The sequence below is a fragment of the Gobio gobio genome (genome assembly GCF_949357685.1).
Source record: "Gobio gobio genome assembly, chromosome: 14".
NCBI classification, from domain to species: domain Eukaryota; kingdom Metazoa; phylum Chordata; class Actinopteri; order Cypriniformes; family Gobionidae; genus Gobio; species Gobio gobio.
The window spans coordinates 32,661,845-32,678,239 of NC_137107.1; the positions used below are offsets into that span (position 1 = coordinate 32,661,845).

Sequence of the window (16,395 nt, forward strand, 5' to 3'; positions counted from 1 at the left end):
GACAGCGCTCTCATAACTCAGTAGTAGTTACTATAAATAACTTTGTTAGCAATCGCTCCGTCTCCGTGATGTCCGGTTCGCGAACGAATCATTCTTTTGAATCGGTTCTTTTTAGTGAACCGAACCAGTTCACCAAATCGGACTGAATCGTTCTAAACGGTTCGCGTCTCGAGTCAGCGCTGATCCATAATTTACTAAAGTTACTAACTTTCTGACATGAGTGACAGCCCCTCCGACTAGAAATAAACTAATAACCTGAAGTATATTCTAGTAACTACAACAGTTCACCCTGAACTGAGACATGCTGAGAGAACTGATGAGAAGTGAACACAGGTCCATCCGTCTCTGGCAGACTCGTGCTTGCTCGTGCCTCGTTAAACCACGCCCCCTCCGCTCATTTAAAATGCAAAAATGTCAGCCAATCACAACAGTGGGAGTTTTTACTGAAGTCTCACAGCAGACACGCCTCTTGAAGCAGGGCATTCAGCCACAGGGCAAACAGCAGTATAGAAAAAATGCCTTTTATTTCTAAATTATGACATTTTATGATGTAAAAATCATACTAACAATATAAGTACACCTCAGGAAACACTATAAAATAATAGAAAAATGCCATGCCATGGGACCTTTAAATCATGAGAAAGATGACACTAAACAGTATGATTTATTAAGAGAATGGGACAATCGTACATGAAAAATATGTGTGCAATGCAAACAAAAAACATTCGATATTACAATGTACATAAAAGTGAGCTGGCAAAAACTACAGATATTCAACATATATCAGTTAAAGACTAAAGAATTATATATATAGAATTGTGATTGATACAGGGTGATAACACAAATATTTGAGAAATATAGTACTAAGCAGCACTGCAAGTCATTCACATCTTTGACGAGTCTGTAATTCCATCCTCTGACATTTGAAGCAGCAAATACATTCATTACAAACACAAACATTGACCTCTATAACCTTAATTTGTTTTCAGCTGCAGTCCGATATTATAAAAAATATTATATTACATGCATGAAAATGTCTGGCAGATAAAAGATTTGATAAAATATTAATGTGATAGGAAATAGATGTATAAACACTAGATCTGTAATGCATTGTGGTTTTAAAAATCAACCAACATCATGTAAACCTGTAAATATTGATTCAGTAATTAAAATGGATATGGCTTAAGGCTTTTATACATTAAAAGTAAGCATTGATAAAGGTTTGAGAAAGCAAGAAAAACTGGTATAGGCACAACAAGCACTGCTGTCATCTGATACTATCCAAATATCCCTTTAGACGGTTTGTTATCTATTTGGCAATCAAGCAGATCGAAACACACAAGTGTGAAACACACACAAGCACATGCACTCATATGACCAGGAGATGTTCCATAAACTATCAACCAAAAAAGGCAAACCACACACACTGGAATAATCAATGTCTTAAAGATCAACCATCTCTGGCCTGTTTCACTGTACTATGTAACAACCAAAGAAAATTGTAAGCAATTTTAATTTCAATTTGCAAAGCTTATTCACTCCAAGTCCAAATTTTTGGTTCAACAAGCATGCACACACACACACACACACAAAAAAAAAGTTTAAAATTATTTTTGCACAGGGGCATAAAATGATTTTGGAATCAATTATTTAAAAAATATTTTATCACTTTCATATTTTTTAGCTGTATCAGATTTTCTTCAGACATCCGGTAAGTTTTTACTAGGAACATCTATAGATCATACATCAAAAAACGGCTGCAAGCGTGTATGTGCGTATGTACAGTGGGGTACAAAAGTCTGAAATTTTGCACAACAAAACTATTTTGCATTTTGTAATATATGTTATACTAGAAAAGGGATAAAATTGAAAAATGTATTCTGTCTTTTGCTTTAACAGCAGCACTCAAGCTGCATGAACTCCACAAATTTGATAGTCATGTTCTCCAGCATAATTTGAGATGATCGAAAGCGCATCTTGAATATCTGATTTGCTTATTGGATTAGTGACCTCAAAACTTCAATATTTCTTCTTTTCATGTAATGTTTCTTAGTTTTAGATTTTCCAAAATCCTAAAATGTTCAGGATTTTAAAGCTGCAGTAAGTGACCTCTGAGAAACGCTACTGAAAGTGGATCGGACAGAGCGTCACATCAGCAGTAGGGGGCGCGTCCACTCATAATGGGGAAGGAGAGAGAGAGAGCGCAAGAGGGGGATTTGAAGAAAGACTGTAGAAAGGGAGATGGCTGAGAGACATTACAAAAGAGACACGGTCAGAGAAATATAACTGGACAAAGGAGGTTTATGATCAAGCAAGAGCTTTAGGACCCGCATTAATATTAGAAAAGCTTTCCAGGGGTGCGTTTCCCAAAAGCCAACTATGGTCACATCAGCATAGTTCAACGAGTGTTTCCTGAAAGCATAGTTCCAACGGACATTCGCAAACAGCATTGCAAAGTTGAGCTCTCGATCTGTGATAAGCAGCATAGTTTCATGTTTGCATGACATCTGGACTTAATAAATTCTTATCTCGAGCAAAATAAGCAAGCTGACATTCAGTACAATCTATATCTTTTATTTCGAATATATACAAATGTCATTTATATCTTTTAGTTTATGAAGAGATTTAAAGCATCATTTTTGACGGGTGTGCGTGTGCATACGTGCTTTAGAACATAAGAACAAGCCTATAATTGAATCTGTAAATAAAGCAAAATAATAGAAAAAAAAAAAAATTAGTCCTCAGATGCCATGTCCATAATTTACAGCAATAAATCGAGCATTAATTCGATCTCAAGCGGAATCATTAAAAGAAGTTCTGTCAAGATAACTCTCAGAGTGTTTAGCACGGTAATGGGTATGACAATGTTAATATTTGGTCTTGGCGGAATAGATCTGCTATGCTGTTGCTGCTTTTATTGCTGCTGCTGTTATTATTGTTGCTGCTGCAAAGCAAGTACTGTGAGCAAGTAAGACATGCTGCTGTTGTACAATAGATGCGTTTCGGGAAAAAGTCGTGACTAGTTGATTTTTTCAACGATGCATCCTACCATGGTAGTTAAGCAGCGAGTTACATCGTTGTATGGGAAACGCACCCCAGTGCTGGAGAGACCTAAGCGGGAAGGCCTGAAAATGGATTCAGAGGTTGCGTTGCTTCTGCTCCATATGTGAGTAACATTGGTTTTGCTATGTTTCACAGAACCAAGATATGCTGTTGTTGTAGCAGTGTTGAGTATCATTGTTTGTCTGGAGCTGGTGTGCTGCTGGCGACTAACAATGAACTCTTGCTTGTATATACTCTTGTGTACTTGATGTTAATTTTTTGTTCTTCCTTGTCGTTCGTCATCTTCGTTTCATTTTTCGAGAAGCACCATTTTGCTTCACTTCAGCTATGATAAAGAAACATCCACGCTTGCATCTCGTGTTTGTGCATTTTGGGGGTGGAGCAATGAAAGGAGGGTGTGTTTGTTTGGGTTGATTTCAAATTCCAACAGTGTTTCTCAGAAATCGCTTACTGTAGCTTTTAGTAGCAGATTGGAATGTGGTCTCAGACTTCAGGACCCCGCTGTACATTATACTCACATGAGTGCATATTATGTAACGTCAGTCTGTTAATTTCTGCATGGATGCATCTGTATGTGTGTGTGTGTGCGCATAGGTGGCCTTATGTGGCTCTTAGTTCAGTGCTTCATAAAGGCCTGCATCATGTCAATGGGCAGAGGGAAAATGATAGTGGAGTTCTTCTCAGCTGCGATGGTGTTGAGGGTCTGGAGGTAGCGAAGCTGCAAAGCTGAGGGAGACTCTGCGATCACCAGAGATGCCTCCTTCAGTGCCCGTGATGCATTCATTTCTCCCTCTGCGGCTATCACCTACAGAGAGCAAGGAGGAGGTGTGAGGAAAAAACATGTGCGTCTTGATTTTCGCGAATACCGCATATACCACACCAAACTTCCAGTTTCAAACTGACGCCCACTCTTTGCCTCTCTTTTAAGACAGCTCTTTTAATCAGCTCAAATGGTTTTGCTTTATGACCCAGATTGTACATTGGACCAAGTGAAAAAAATAGGAATCTTAAAATGTCAACAAATTTTTTTTTAACACAAAATGTATAGATCGAACAATATATAATGATTCAAATAAAAATATTTACAATTACAATATGTACACTACTGTACATTACTTTTTATAAAAGTCCCTGCTATACATCTACGCATTTTTGTACTTTTACTAACCAGGACAGTGGTTTTCCGCTTCTCGCTGTGTGGTTGATGTAGGCAGGGGGGGGTTGATTTGAAGAAAACATACTTGTATCTGAACTAAGCACTGAAGAGTAATTGTGCACCAAAAATAAACTCATTAAACTTCCTTTCCCATGTTCTTCTGAGAGCATGTGTATATTTTTAAGGGGGGCAACTTCGATTCCACACAGAAGAGGGTAACCAAGCATACAGCTGGAAATGCCAAAATACAGACTCTCACATAAATCAAAATATAAATAAGTGGAAACAGGAAAGGAGTTGTCACTTCCGGATTTCTATGAGAGTATTGGTCTTGCCACAGAACAGTGAAAGTTTACATTCAGCTCCCTCACAGTCCAATAATAATTTGGTCTACAGTATGTACATGCATGTACATGAAAAGACGATTAATGGGTTTCCAGCTAAATCTATCCATTATGCTAGACTATATTTTGTTGTGCGTGTGGTGTTACATCCAGAGCTGTAAGGGATTTTTCTTTCTCTCTCTGTTGGATTAGTAATTGCGATCTAACTTCAATAATCAATACCCTGTTGTGATTGGATGATGGGAGGAGAAGGAGAGTATTTTAGTTGGTCGTGGCTTGACTGTGTGCAAAAGCTTTGAGGTCTCATCTGCAACCCCAGACTTGATGTTGTGTTAAAGCAAGTAGTTGGTAGCTCTGTCTATCTTAAACTCTAATTCAATAAGTTCAACATAAATGAGGTAATTTCCTTTTTTCTCTCCGATAACACTCTATGATTGAGACTTAAAAGGGAGAAGTAAGTGTTAACTGCTATGATAATTTATTGTATGTTTTGATTCATCTGTTCTGTTTTTGTTTTACATAAAGTTTACTACTTTAATCATTTATTTCTTTATTGTAGGTTTAGTAGGGAGGTGGGTGCCATTTTTATTTTTAATTGGACTTATTTTTCTCCTGTTTATGTTAGCTAGGAAGTTAGCTTATTTTGCTGTACACAAGTTTTCTTTTCTTTAGTTTAGGTAGTTTGGTTAATGAGGAGTTTGATTATGTTTGATGTTTTGGCAATACCCCCTTATGAATCTGATACCCTCTTTTTTTTTTTTAAGAAATAAATAATAACTATTCTTCTTTTGTGAAAAATAATGTGGTTATTTGGGTTATTGTTGTGAAACAATTCTGGGGCTGGAGATGGGGTGGTTTCATGGTGTTAAACATGCACTCACCACCATCCATTTTTCTGTTGCATTCCCCAAGACTAATCAGGAAATTGCAACAGTGGGTAATGAAGAAATATGATAGAAATATAGAGATATCTGCATTTGTCTCTCCTGATTCCTTCCTGCAGTACTGTGATGGCCTTCGGCATGCGAAATGCACCGGCTATGTTCAAACAGCTCATGAACAAAGTTTTGTCAGAAGTGACCAATGAGGTATATTTGGATGATGTTGTATTATATTCTGACACTAGGGAAGAACACCTTGAAAAGTTAAATGTGTTTTTGGAACGGTTGAGCAAAGTGCCTCTAACTCTGAATTTGGCTAAATGTGAATTTGCCAAGGCAACAGTTACCTATCTTGGTAAATGCGTTGGCCAAGGGCAAGTAAGGCCTGTTGAAGCCAAGATAGCTGCCATTGTTGAGTATATGTGATTTAATTTTTAATTACTACATTTTTCCCCTGAACTCTACTTATAATGTTAAGCAAGGCATTAAACCGTCCTGATTTGGTTTAATATAAAAATGTTCATCCTCTTTCTGACCCCTAGCCCTTACACATCAAAAGCACGTTACCTTAGCTCTGGCCTCTCTGGACGCTTCAGCCTCGGCAGCCATTGCCCTCTGGAGCTGCTGGGGCAGTTTCACATCCTTAATCTCCACACGTTCCACTTTAATACCCCAGTCATCTGTGGCATCATCTAGCGTGGACTGAGGAAAAAACAAAAGAGTAAATTCTAAACACTTCTCAGAGATTCCTTAAAGCCTCATGCTCCTCAGGATTTTGAGCGCTGTGCCTGCCATAAAGAATGTTCACCATATTTTTTTTAAGGATGTCAGATGGAATGAGCGAACATGGGGACACATGCAAACTGGGGAAGGCGCTAGCAGTGAAGTCGAGCTAGATATGTCAGCATCTCGGCTGAGCTACGATGACTGTACTGCCTGAAGACATGTCTGCTTGAATCATGTCTAGCAAAACCAATTTGACGAGAGATTGGTCATATTTGGGTTAGTTCACCCAAAAAAGAAAAATCTGTCATCATTTATTCACCATTGTTCCAAACCTGTAAGACTTTCATTCATCTTTGGAACACAAATGAAGAGCTTTTTTAGAGTAATTTAATGACAGAATTTTCATTTTTGTGTGAACTAACCCTTTAAGCTTCGATTTTCATTTTTGGGTGAAACTCTTGTTTTTACAATGTTTGTATGTGTTTAGTGTGATACCTGCATACTATGGGCGATTTCTTCACGATCAGACAGGATCTCTGCCAGGTTCTTTGTGCCCAGCACATTCCTCAGGGTGGTTTGTGCCAACAGACGAGTGGCCGCATCAGCATTGGTAATGTTGGCCACTGCCAATGTTGCGTTTTGAACACGGTAGTAGACTACACCATCTACACTCACTGTCACAGAGTCCTTTGTCAGAACCTATAAGGAAGCACACAGGCTATTTAATCAAAAACATCACCACAGGGTGATATTCTGCAAAACACAAGAAAAACAACCATACTACTAAAAAAGTATACTAAATATAAAACTTCTTATATTCTTATAATCTTAATTATTCCAAACATTTAACCAGTAGTATAGTTTTGCATTGTTTTATATTTAGTATAGTTTTTCAATAATATTACATTATAAATAATAATGTTTAAAATGTATGTTTAAAATATATTTAAAATTATAATTTATTTCTGTGATGCAAATTTATCATTACTCCAGTCTTCAGTGTCACATGATCCTTCAGAAATCATTCTAATATGCATTTGATGCTCAAGTAAAATTTCTTTTTATTATCAATGTTGAAAACAGTTGTGCTGTTTAATATTTTTCTGGAAACCGTGATCTATCAAAAGTTTCAAAAGTTTGGGTTAAGAAAAAAGAAAAGAAAAAGGAAATAAATAAATACTTTATAAAAATGTATAACAGTTTCCAGAAAAATATTAAGAAGCAAAAATGTATTTAAAAATTAAAAAAAATGTTTTATTCTATTGTAATTATATTTCACAATATTACAGTGTTTACTGTATTTTGATCAGATAAATGAAGCATTGAAGAGCATAAGAGACTTTATGAAAAAAATCATAATTATTCCAAACATTTGACTGGTAGTGCATATGACAATTGTCTTTAAAGGATTTAAATATTTGTCATTTAAATATGTAAGTTCTGCACCACAAGTGGCATGAATTGCAGAACAAGCTCCAACCACCTATTTGCACTTTTTTTTATCAACCTATAAAAAGCTTGCTCATAGAACCTGCACATTAAACTGTGGCAACACTTCAGTTGATTCTGGTCATGGGTTAAAAAAAAGGCAGAAAGTTGAAAATTCATGTTTGTGCATGTGATCTCACCTCCTGAGGGGGGATATCAAAGGTGATGGTGCGCATATCCACATTGATAAAGCTGTCTGTGCACGGCAAGATGAAGAAAAGACCTGTGTGAGGCAAAACACACAAATACAACAAAATATTTAAGTCACATAACAGCAGCAGACACTAATAATAATCAGTAACTCCTGGAAACACAGACCTAATCTTCAATAAGTGCACAACTGGCAATCTACCAAATACCACTCTCCCCGCCAACTGGGCTCAGCTGACAGCATTCACGTGTTTAATGAATGATCGCACTTGCATCTGCTTGAATGATTTACAGTACAGAACAGTAATATCAGTTTATAGGATTAGGTTTTCTGAATGATGTAAATAAATCAACATATACTATACTATGTTTTTTGTATTTTCATCTTCGGAAAAAACTAATGAAGTAGTACTCTCAATAGACAGCTACTCATCTGAAAATATGGCGCTTCAAAAGGTTCATAAAGAGATTGTAAAAAATAATCCATATGAATTGAGTGGTTAAATCCAAATTTTCGGAACAGATTTGATCGTCTTATATAATGAACAGCTTGAATTTAGGTTATTCATTCACATATAAACATTAGTTAGTGAACATAAACAGAAGCTTAACCGAACCTGGGGACCGTTCTTCGTACGAGTTTGTCGTACGACAAATTCGTTTGAAGAACCAAATTAGCCAGAGATCAGTTATCACGATTAAAAGATCTGGGATCTGTCAAATCATCTCAGATGTATTAAGCGAGGTAGCAAGAACGGACAAACTTGCTTGACAAACAAACCTCTTGCGGAAGCTCAAATGTGCTGTGTAACATGCTAGAATAAACCTCATTGGTTTTAGAAAGTCAAGCGAACATGCTTGAGATTCCGTTGGTTTACCACAACTGATTAATTTTTATGTGAATAAAAGCTTAAATTCAACCTGTTATCATATAAAGCGATCATGTCTAAACCGCCAAATTCATATGGATTAGTTTTACTATCTCTTTATGAACTTTTTGAAGCGTCAAAGTTTCAGTTGCTTAGTTGTCAATGGAGGACAGAAAACACTCAGAATTCATCAAAAAGATCTTCATTTGTGTTCCGAATGAGGGTGAGTAATTAAAGGACAACTCCGGTGAAAAATGAACCTAGGGGTAACTAACACATGGTTACCGAGTAGATCGTTTTCTGGGATGCGTTTTCATGAAAATCGAATGTAAAGAGTTTTATCCCTAAAAACAGATTAGCTTATAACGCTAGTATATGGGACATAGAATAAGTAAAATTAAATCGATAGTTAATACCAACAACAAGGCTCAAAAATAGCCTCACACTAACACGGTAGCATAATGAGGGTCCCTACATGCAAACCGAAGCATTGAGAACTTTGTAAGTGTACAAACAGTTTAATAAGAAGATACTTTATAAAGACAGTACATTACGCGTATACAGACAGGAGCCATCTTGGAAAACAGTCAGAACCTCTCGACTTGTCGAGACTGTTTTCCAAGATGGCTCCTGTCTGTATACGCGTAATGTACTGTCTTTATAAAGCATCTTCTTATTAAACTGTTTGTAAACTAGCGATTTAATTTTACTTATTCTATGCCCCATATACTAGCGTTATAAGCTAATCTGTCTTTAGAGATAAAACTCTTTACATTCGATTTTCATGAAAACGCATCCCCAGAGAACGATCTACTCGGTGACCATGTGTTAATTACCCCTAGGTTCATTTTTCACCGGAGTTGTCCTTTAATTACAGAATTTTCATTTTTGGGTGAACTAAACCTTTAACGCAAATATCTAATCAGCCAATCACATGGCAGCAACTCAGTGCATTTAAGCTTGTAGACTATCTATAGACATGGTCAAGATGATCTGCTGAAGTTCAAACTGAGCATCAGAATGGGGAAGAAAGTTGATCTAAGTGACTTTGAATGGTTATTGGTGCCAAACAGGCTGGTCTGGGTATTTCAGAAACTGCTGATATACTGGGATTTTCACACATAAACATCTCTAGGATTTACAGAGAATGGTCCAAAAAAGAAAATATGAGTACAATACTGAGTATTGTTGCTGACCATGTCCATCCCTTTATGACCACAGTGTACCCATCTTCTGATGACTTATTCCAGCAGGATAACGTGCCATGACACAAAAGCTCAAAATCGCCTCAAACTGGTTTCTTGAACATGTCAATGAGTTCTCTATTACTCAAATGACCTCTACAGTCACCAGATCTCAATCCAATAGAGCACCTTTGGGATGTGCTGCAACGGGAGATTCGCATAATGGATGTGCAGCCAACAAATCGGCAGAAACTGTGATGCGGTCATGTCAATATGGACCAAAATCTCTGAGGAATGTTTCCAGCACCTTGTTGAATCTATGCCATGAAGACTTCAAGTAGTTCTGAAAGCAAAAGCGGGTCCAATCCGGTACTAGCAAGGTGTAACTAATAAAGGGGCCGGTGAGTGTACATATAGTATAGTTAGTTAGTAAAATAATTGTAAAAACTTTTAAATGAAAATAAATTAATTAAAAAGCAGCCATGGGCACAAGAAAAATGCTGCGTATGGAATCAAAAGGCTGTGAAGGAAAAAAGGAACAATAAGAACAGTTTGGCAATATGTGACGAGGAAGACAAGCAGGTCTGTGTGTGGTGTGTGCTGGTGCTTTAGTAGTAGTTAATGTGTTTCATTTGTCATCCCTGCAGTTTACAATCTAAAATGGAAGGTTTTCCAAACAGTCTTGAGGTTTTGTTAGTCTGTGTTCAGAGGTTTGTATACTCTACTGTGTAAAATTCCACTCACATTCCACCCTAAATACAGCCATGGAGGAGGAGCCACTGCAGATTGTTTACAGACCCCAGCCAGCAGCCTCAAAGAGAACCAAGAACTCAAGCTTACTTTTCAGGCCTAAACTATAGTATAAATGACATCTAGCTAGTTATAAAGAAGGAATTATTGCCTCAAAAAAGAACTACTAAATGAAACGCCTCTGTTGACTTTTAGGGTTAAAGTAGGTTGACTAACTCTAATAATAGACACTACCCTCATAAGTTCATTCCTGGAAGGAAAGCCCTGCAGATTCATATTCCAAAACACAGCATACACCAGACACCAACAACAATCACAGCCACTGAGTAGTGTCATTATCTAATAACTTAACGCATAGATTTAAATATCCTAAAGGAAATGTCAGTGTTTGCTAAAGCAGTGAAAGAATAGTTTTGCTTTAGGTATGCTTAGATTTTGCGTAAATGAAATGTAGCATCAGAACTTTTTCATCTGTTGCCTGTGCAAAGGTTTTAACATTCTACCGCCTTTTTTACATTTAAGAACGCCACAATTCAGTATGCAAATAAACACAAGAAAGAAGACCAATTGCAACCGCAGTATGTAAATATTTCAATGATGTCATCATTGCTGGTTACACTTTGAATGGAAAACATTCCAAAAATGTACGTTAAAGGTATAGTTCACCCAAAAAATTAAAATTATTTTGTGGGGCACCATTGGCTTCCATTGTATTTTTGTTCCATACTATGGAAGTCAATGGTGCCCGACCAGTGTTTGTTACAAAAGTTCTTCAAAATATCTTCCAAAGAAATTTATAAAGGTTTGACACAACTTGCGGGCGAGTAAACATGAGGTGAACCATCCCTTTAAAGGGAAATTTTTTTAAACCTTAATCTGAAATTTCTTCAAAAAATTTATGTTGGTAAATGTGGCGAATGTGTGTGACCTACTTGAACAAGACCGAAATCTGCGTGGGGAATATGCGTGCCTTCACATGAAAGTCCTGATCGCACGGATTCCTACTCAAATGACTAGATTTTGCCCACAAAATTTCGCTGTAAATGTGGGCGTAGCTAAAGGCTGAATTATTCTCTAAAAGAAAGTTTGATGGTCCATCTGTTAAAATGGTCTGAGCTGAATGAATTTGCTGAAATCTTTTAGAAGAAGAAGGTAAGGAAAAGAAAAAGAAAAAGATGAGGAGGAAGAGGAAGAAGAAAAGAATAGTTGAGGAGGATTATCAATAAATACAGTGTGTACTTTAGCTTAAGTTACCAAACATTGAGATATACCCAGTTGCCAAGATCAACCTCCATGAAAATCCTATAATCACAGTGCTGTGTGGAACCTGAACCAGAATTCTCATTGTGACATCATGACCTCATGGCAGCAGGGCCACAAACAAAATGGATGGTTAACAGTCATCTGGTCAAATGATTTTTATGACTTAGAAGGCTTAAGCACAGTATGAGGTATGTGACTAACCTGACATTACAACCTTAGGTTTTAGTACCTTTTTATATAGCTATTACTATCTAACTGCGAAGATCACTATGGAAGACCATTATCTGCCCTTGAAATAAATGCTTATTTAAAACGTGATGCTTTCCAGGTAATATAATATTATACAGACGTCTCAGAAATGTACATGTGCTTACTGGGTAATATGCCCATTTCCTGAATATAATAAATTTTTCTATTACATTTGCTCATGAGTGAGCAAGGTAACATTTTTTAATGTGCATTTTTGTGTATGTACAGTATATCGTCCTCAAATAAATTATCCTGACACTGAAAAAAAGTGGTTTACTCGGGTCAGCAGAAATGCAAAAGAGATCACTTCTGTTTCTCTACAGCGCAAGCGTGTTTTGCCTTGTGACAACCAGGGATAGTGGTGGACGGCCACAGCACAAATGCAAACAAGTAGAGTGAAAAAAGTGTCACATTTAATTTAACCACACACACACACACACACCCAACAACAAAAGTGTGATCCCTGATTACAGACATGATCATTATCACATGATACGATTAAACCACCAGCACTGATTAAATCAGAATGATCAAATTATGTAGATTTTTTCCTTTACCTGGTCCTTTGGCTCCTCCTCGTAAAATGCGCCCCAGGCGAAAGATAATTGCTCTTTCATATTCCTTGACTATCTGTAGGAACAAGAAGTATTTTTATCTCATTAAAAGAGCTAAATTACAGCAGTTTAAAATGGCCTCACAATTTCGATGTTGCATGGCAACCTTTATCCTGCTTTCGTCATCTTCCTTTTAAAGATAAAGATGATAAAGATAAGGGTCTCACTTCCCATGAAAAAGAGAGTTGGACAATTTGGTGGGCCGGCTGTCAAAAACAAATTTATTTAGGAAATAAAAACGGGGTTCTCACACACACTTTGACCAATTCATTTTCATGACTTTTCCAACAGTTCATGATTTCCAAATAAGGATTGTACAATTATTTTATAGAGATTGCACTGATGAAGGGCAATTTCTAGCTGATGAATAATTTTTAATATAATTTTTTTAGGAATGCACAACATATTGGCTGATAGGATTTTTTTTAATATTTCGGTATCATTTGATATCAGAAATACAGTATTTATCAGTCAATTTATCAATACTCAATATTTAATTGCATTTAATGCTCATTTCCCTTATTTTTACATTTAGATTACCTTTGTCTAATGCTCACTTAATCTTTAATAACGTTAACAATTTAATAACATTGTTAAATGTAATCTTCAGCAAAACTCAAAATGAATATACATTACATTATAATGTTGTGATGCCTAAATTCACTTGTAGCATCTAAAACGTCTCATTTTAGTGTTATTTTTAATGCTGGGCAATCAATTAATCGCATCCAAAATAAAAGTTTGTGTTTACATAATATATGTGTGTGTTCAGTGTATAATTATCATGTATAAATACACACACATGCATGTACACACACTATATATACAGAAAATCCATGCAAATATTTCTTAAATGTGTGTATTTATATATACATAATAATTATACACAGTACAGAGTACACACACATATATTATGTAAACACAAACTTTTATTTTGGATGCGATTAATTAATTTGCGATTAATCGATTGCCCAGCACTAGTTATTATTTTTCATTCATATTTTATTTTAATTGTAATATTGCCCATTTAATGCCAAAACATAAAAATAATTATTGGCTTATCAGTATTGGCCCGCCCCAGAATACAGAAGCCTTCCCCTAAATTTCAATTTTTTTCAGAGACTTCAAAAGTTTTCAATGACCTTGGAAACTCTGATATACAAAGATTCAAAGAAAAGGCTGTGGTTTCTGGAGGATCATCCCTGCTTGGGAATGAACGCACTTGACCACAAGCTGTACGACATCACACTAATTAAAGGACACCGCTAAGTACCTTAATGCACATCCATATGGAAAGAGGCAGGGTCAGCAACGTGAGCAGAATGGAAAAGAGCACCAGGATCCATCCACACAAGCCAATGTCACTGTCTGTGTTCTCCAAGGCTGGAAGGCAAAACAAATACGCCCATGCATAAACTTGCATTATATTACTATACAATAAAGAGAGATCAAAAGTCACACACAAATGCACATTACCCTAACATACCTCAGAAAACTGATGAGTTCAAACATGCAAAAACACAATATTTTAGCTTCAAGCTGAAGTGCATGCATTAGAGTGGTAGTTTACATATGTATCTATAAAGGGTCTTCTGCAGCTCATTACCAACATTAAGAACATAAATAAAACACTTCATAGCCATTCTACCCACATCAATAAAATCAAGCCATAGCAAATGAACGCTTCCCTACAGTTAAAACAAAATTAACAAACAAATACAATTAAAAGTGCCATTGCTTTGCTTCCAAATCTCACCTACCTGGATTATCATCAATTGTGTGACACCATCGATCTATAGAGAAATGTAACTGTAAGGCTACTGTTTGCGTGGCCTAGGCTAAAGCTATTAGTCTACAAGCCCATTTTTCCTAATAAGGAATACAATGTGTCTTTTAGCAGATAAATACATCCAAGGGGAAATTACATTTACTGCTGGGACAGTCAGAGAAAAACAAGATTGAATGCTAATGATTATGATTATTGAGCAAGACAGTGATCACAGTAATTGTAGAATGATTAAATCATCCCTACTTTGTACTACTGACCTCACTATCTTTGCATTACAGTCGAGATCTTTGACCACCAGCCACATGATCTGAATAAACTCCTGAACTGAATCTTAAACTCCATGCATTTTGACAAGATACTGTCATAAACATACTGTCTATATACTGTAATAATACCGTATAAATCAATGGTTATATTTTGACACAGTGTTGACCAAGTGTTTAGTTTTACATAAAGATGACAAGCAACTCCAAATGTTGCCCAACACAAATAATCAGAATAATTATAGACATCTATAAGCAATGCAGATGCATTATTGTTTTACTATATTTTACTATACCACACCATATCATACCATAAAACACACTACACCATACTATACTGCATCACACTATAGGCTATTATATCAAACCATACCATACTATACTAGATCATATATATATATATATATATATATATATATATATATATATATATATATATATAAACAACAAAACATCAGATCATTGTTTTGATGAATACATAAGTTATTGGTGGGGTGTCAGAAGAATGTTGCTGGGGTTGGAGCACCTGTTGTTTCCCAGTTTGGCACAGAAAAAGAAAGACACACCCATGCTGCACTACCAATAATATCAGACCTTGAAGAAAAAGAAGGGGAATCATGGACGTACTTCCAATGTTTATATATTTTCTAATGCTTTTTTATTTTTAGGCAATATACGATTTAGCATAGCTTATTCGTTTTACGTGAACTGAATGCAGCGCATATCCAACACGCATAACGGTGCAAACACGTGACAATAAATAATAATAATAATTCAGTAGTAGCCAACCTATTTGTCGCTCCCTCCTTTCTTGCTCTCTCATTGCAGCTGTTTCCCTGCCATCTTCCATTGTAGGAGATATCTTTGATTTATTCAGGGTTGATATGGAGTAGATCTTCTAAACACTTCAAGTGAGAGATCGCTTGTCAGCAGTGTTTTTCTCCACGGGACATGTCGGACTCTACGTGCGCTTAAGCCCCCCTTTGAATGGAAGGGGTTGGGCTGGTCTGTGACCTAAAAACGGAAGTGGGTAGTGGGTTTCGATGTCGTAAAAATGCCTTTCATTTTCTCCAAAGGGGAATTGGTTTCTAACGATAACTTTCAAACCTTTTAAGACAGACCTTTAAAGGTTATGTATGATTTTGTTGAAACTACCAGTCCGTATTATTTCAACTCATTTTATATAATCGTGTTTAACAGCGGAATTCCTGGTGAAAAACTACATAACCCATAATTCTGCAGATAATTCTCCACCAATCAGAGAAGCGAAACAAGGAACTCGCGCCAAAAGAACTCACTTGGCCCAGTCTCCTCTCCCAAGTACTTATCTAGGTATACATTTGAGTATATAAATGCATATTTTACAGTAGATGTAAAATGTATTGTTTCTATATACTTAACATAACCATCCGATTTATATTTATCCATCGTTTGTCAACAACAACCCATCGACCAATCACAGTCATTTGTGAGTATTAGGGTAAGGCAGTTTAAAACTAATTTGAGTTTAAAGTAATATTGGGTTCAACGCGTGGAAGTGATATGTTTAGGCTTTTAGATCATTTTGGTAACACGGGGGGAAAGGTTTTAATGTAAAGCATTTGAC

General features: G+C 36.3%; 1 protein-coding gene across 2 annotated transcripts; it reads right to left on the reverse strand.

Annotated features, from left to right (window-relative positions):
* Nucleotides 1-645: 645 nt before the first annotated feature.
* On the reverse strand, nt 646-15,778 carry stom (stomatin). Of its 2 annotated transcripts, XM_079835309.1 has the most exons (8): nt 15,579-15,778; nt 14,498-14,530; nt 14,011-14,120; nt 12,681-12,753; nt 7,799-7,881; nt 6,666-6,869; nt 6,012-6,146; nt 646-3,868 (listed from the first exon to the last, which is right to left on the reverse strand). In XM_079835309.1, exons 1-8 carry the CDS (start codon nt 15,637-15,639, stop codon nt 3,680-3,682), a joined length of 888 nt encoding a protein of 295 aa, XP_079691435.1. In that variant the 5' UTR covers nt 15,640-15,778; the 3' UTR covers nt 646-3,679. The 2 variants fall into 2 exon arrangements, with proteins under 2 accessions (XP_079691435.1, XP_079691436.1); XM_079835310.1 differs by lacking the exon at nt 14,498-14,530.
* Nucleotides 15,779-16,395: the final 617 nt, after the last annotated feature.

Excerpts from the sequence above, each read along its gene's own strand:
- stom (XM_079835309.1), bottom strand. The coding sequence starts at position 15,639 with ATGGAAGATGGCAGGGAAACAGCTGCAATGAGAGAGCAAGAAAGGAGG. Across the intron at positions 7,882-12,680 it reads AGGAGGAGCCAAAGGACCAG|GTCTTTTCTTCATCTTGCCG; the intron begins GTAAAGGAAAAA and ends TGCCTCACACAG. Across the intron at positions 3,869-6,011 it reads CCAGAGAGGCCAGAGCTAAG|GTGATAGCCGCAGAGGGAGA; the intron begins GTAACGTGCTTT and ends TGCTCTCTGTAG.